We start from the raw sequence: 4,343 nt of genomic DNA on the forward strand, positions 1-4,343 counted from the left end.
TGTGTATATATAGATGCAACGTAAGCAATGTAATGGAGTGTTGGAGTATTTAAAATAATAAGTGTGCCTTATTATTTTAGCCAAGGGGGGAGGGGTGTTATGTCCTGGGCCAGCAGGCACAGGCTGCAGCGATTGGCCCGGGCAGACCATGTGGATGCCCGGGACAAGAAAGGCTGCTCCCAGCCTTTGCAATGATTGGTCAGCAAGGTATTGTGCAGGGGGGCTATAAAAGGGGGCCGCACCATTTTAAAATCTGTTCTGTTGGTGTTGCAATAAAGGAGAACTGTTAGAACTCGTTGCTTCATCTCAATGCCTCTTTTCCTGAAACAGAACAGACATGGCAGCCAGGCAGCAGGGACAAGACTCATCCCTCATGCCCTGTCGTGCACAGATGATGCTCCAGGGCACAGGCAGAGGGTGTGGCCTCCATGGCATTGCAGGGCTGCCTGGACAATCTGCAGTGGGCCGTGGAGGCGGTGGGTGGCCCTGTGAGTGGGTGGCAGGTGGGCAGAGCAAGGGTGGAGTGGGTGGGTGGGGGTGGAGAAATTTCCTGACAGTGAGAACAATAAATCAGTGGAATTACTTGCCTCCAGAAGTTGTGGGTGCTCCGACACTGGAGGCTTTTAAGAAGAAATTGGACAATCATTTGTCTGAAATGGTATGGTGTCTCCTGCTTAAGCAGGGGATTGGACTAGAAGACCTCCAAGTCCCCTTCCAACTCTGTTATTCTCTTATGAAGAAGGAAGCCCTTTTGTGGTAGCCATTTTGGGAGGATCTTCTCTTGTCCTAATGATTTATAGGAATACTCAGCTCAAACAATATGGGTCCTGGGCATACAGTAGTAAACAAACAATAAATCAAAAATAACCATCTCGCATAAAACAAACTGTGTCTAAAGTATGATTATTTGTGCCTGGGCATTTGTGCCTTGAGTGAGAACTCTGAGTTGATGATCCATTTCTTTGCTTTCTTGGCCATCCATGTTATATCAGGAATCTCCTCTGAGATAAGCAAGGACATTTTGGAGAGCACAGAATAGGAGGGGAAAGACTACCATAAGTTCTGAAGTAGCCAAATCTTTGTTTGGTCTAAGGTATTTTAAAATCATGAATCAAGACTCAAATAAAAGTAGCTGATATTTGTTTTTACATGTCAACATTATATATCTTTAATTTAACAAGTACACCATTATGACCTACCTCCACAAAGTTGAAATTTGCATTTAATATTAAACCATGGTTTGCTTAGATTTACCATGATGTAAGAACCCAGAAATAATCATTTTCAATCCATGATTTATGATGTATCATGCTATATAGACCAAGCCAACTTAAGCTTAGTCAAGGAACCATTCCAGAAATATAAGTATTAGTCTTGCTTTTGTGTTTATAGTAGTCCACCTGGTTTTATATATATGGCACTGCTGGGCACCCATCAGCTCTTCAATCTCTCACATGATGCAGTATTTGCGATGGTGAAAAAAATTGTCCTCCACCCAGACTTCAATGGGAAGGCTGCCTCCCTTGGAGATATTGCTTTAATTCAACTGAAAACGCCAGTGAAATTCACCAGTTCCATTATGCCCATCTGTTTGCCGACATCTGAAAATTTCTCTGTGGAAGCAGATTGCTGGATCACTGGATGGGGAACAATTAAATATGGAGGTGAGGCACATAAAAGGAATCTGCAGTCTGATTAGCATAATACTAGCTTGAAATAAATCATTTAAAAATATGAGAAATAAACTCAATAACAATAGGGAACAGAAGTATACTTTTTCTTTCTTTCTAATTCTTTTTCATTTTGGTCAGGGTTTAACCTCTTTAAATCATCATTTCTCTCTGTGAATCACTGTGAATTGGTCACAGTGAATTGGTCACTGTGAATTGGTCACACTCTCTGTGAGTGTGAATTGGTAGGTCATAGATGTCCCAAGATGTCCCTCAAACAAAATATTTTGCTTATATAGCCCAGAATTAGAATGAGTTGCTAAAATAGAAATGTTAATCATATTGGATACTTCATGCACATTTGTTGTTTTTCAAATATGAAACATTTTGTAAAAAAATAGTACGTATCACCACATTTTTGTGGTACGACCACAGACATTCATGTCAATGTGTATGGTGACATCATAACTCAAATGCCACCCTTACATATTTGCATCCCAACTTGTTGCACAAGTAATTTGTGGGTATTATTTTATATTATGATGTTTTGTCTCTTCCCAGATGCAATCCTGGGAAAGATACAATAACTATAATAGTAAGTCACAGTTCATGATCTATAAACTGTATTGAGTAGGTTTACCAATAGCATTAAACCAGAAATTAACAAAGATCATGATGGCATAGAACAATGGGAACCCAATCATTACATGCTTGGGTTCTCAAAAAAAATGCAATGCAAATTTCTTTACCATAATCTGCTGAGCAAAAGTAGTCCCGTCTTGTCTAAGGAACAATTTTGTACAGATACACAAATCCTGCTGTATCTATTTATATGGTACATACATTACTAAAATGACACATGTCCAATGATGATGATTCCAAAATGCTTTTTTGTTCATTACTGTAACCCCTTCCTCTCTCCCACAGTACCTTTGCCACCTCCACTAACCCTCCAGGAAGTGAAAGTGTCTCTCATAAACCAGAATGACTGCAACGGGATCTACAATGACTTTCCAGTTATGGGCCTTGGCGAGGATGCTATCAAGGATGATATGATTTGCGCAGGTTATCCAAATGATGGAAAGGATTCCTGCCAGGTATGATGTTCCATATGGGTTTCTGAAATTTTTACATTCATGGGGTTAAATTCAATTACCTCTTTTCCTCTGTAACATGAGGATGTATGGAAAACACGTGATCATGGCATAAACAGTTATACTTTTATGATGATTAGAGGTTACAGTCATTAACACTATGAATAATAGACACTACTGAGAGATCATTCTTTCTATATGATGCCTGCCCCTTTCTAACTGAGATATTTGAGAAGGTTCACTGACCATTGTTCTTAGTTTCTCTTTTTAGTGAATTGGTTTCTGTGAATTTTATTTCTGATATTGCTACTGTTTTATCAGTATTATAGCTATGTATGTTTACTTATATTCCAGTCTAAGATTGTTACAAAGCATTTACTCATTCAATTATATATATTTTTCCCCTTTTGGGGGGAAAGAAAAAGAAAGTAAAAATAAAACCAATGATAAAACACTGCAACTTTAGCAGACTATAATGCAATTTATTAATTATTTTGATAGTCCATTCCTCATAGAATTCAATATATGGAATTCTATTTATTGGTTTAATTTATATCCTGTCTTTATTTTTTTTATTTTTTTGTAAATAACTCAAGGCAGCAAACAAATTGAATCCTCTTTCTTCCTCCTATTTTCCCCACAAGTATATGAGATGGGTTGGGCTGAGAGACAGTGAGTGGCCCAGGATCACTCAGCCTGTTTTTCATGGCTAAGGTGGAAGTAGAATTCACAGATTCCTGGTTTCTGGCCTATTTCTTTAACCCACTAGACTAGACCAAACTGGCTGTCTATGTCCATGTACTGTTAGTAAAAATTGACAAGAGTCTTCAGCAATCAAAATAACAATAGCTTTAAATAAAACAAATGTAAAGGATTTTTTCCAATATTGCAGATACAGATAGTCCTTGCTTACCAACTGCAATTGGGACCAACAATTCAGTTGTTAAGCAAAGCAATCACCACAGGTAGTCATCAACTTACAACAGTTCATTTAGTGACCATTCGAAGTTAAAACGGCACTAAAAAAAGTGACATGACCATTTTTCACATTTATGACCATTGCAACATCTCCATGTTCACGTGATTTACATTTGGATGCTTGACAACTGACTCACATTTATTTATTTATTTATTTTATTTTTTTATATATATATAAGATACTTTTAATGAAATATAGAGCTGATTATTACTTAAGATTCCAAAATGTTGAAGAAGAAAAGGGAGAGAATTTAGCAGATGTGATGGCGGAAATATTAGCAGAAGAACTGGAGGAAACCAAGGAAAAGATAATTAATGATATAGATGAGATATTTAGAATACATACTAGATATGCAACAAGAAATAAGCTTCCCAGAGAGGTCCATATAAGGTTTACTAAGAAAGGGCAGATATATTACAGAAACTGAGAAATGTCACAATAAAATATAAAGGAAGAGAGATAGTGATATTAAAGCAGATTCCAAGAAGAGTGAGAGATTTGAGAAAGGAGTATCAATTTTTGACAAAAGTCTTAATTGAAAAAGGGATAAATTTTAGATGGTTAATACCAGAAGGAGTAATGGTAAACTGGCAAGAACAG

The 4,343-nt window shown here is 37.3% G+C and overlaps 1 protein-coding gene across 1 annotated transcript in view; it reads left to right on the forward strand.

Moving 5' to 3' along the window:
* The window catches only part of LOC107290096 (serine protease 27-like), a gene marked incomplete at its 3' end in the record, with an annotated part of 22,345 nt that overhangs the window by 13,865 nt on the left and 4,137 nt on the right, over positions 1–4,343 (forward strand). The window contains exons 3-4 of the mRNA XM_015818942.1: positions 1,393–1,664; positions 2,598–2,767. Of these exons, the coding sequence (XP_015674428.1) occupies positions 1,393–1,664; positions 2,598–2,767 (442 nt within the window). The remainder of the gene's footprint in view (positions 1–1,392; positions 1,665–2,597; positions 2,768–4,343) is intronic.

Source organism: Protobothrops mucrosquamatus, unplaced genomic scaffold (genome assembly GCF_001527695.2).
Source record: "Protobothrops mucrosquamatus isolate PMUCROS unplaced genomic scaffold, P.Mucros_1.0 scaffold825, whole genome shotgun sequence".
Classification (NCBI taxonomy): domain Eukaryota; kingdom Metazoa; phylum Chordata; class Lepidosauria; order Squamata; family Viperidae; genus Protobothrops; species Protobothrops mucrosquamatus.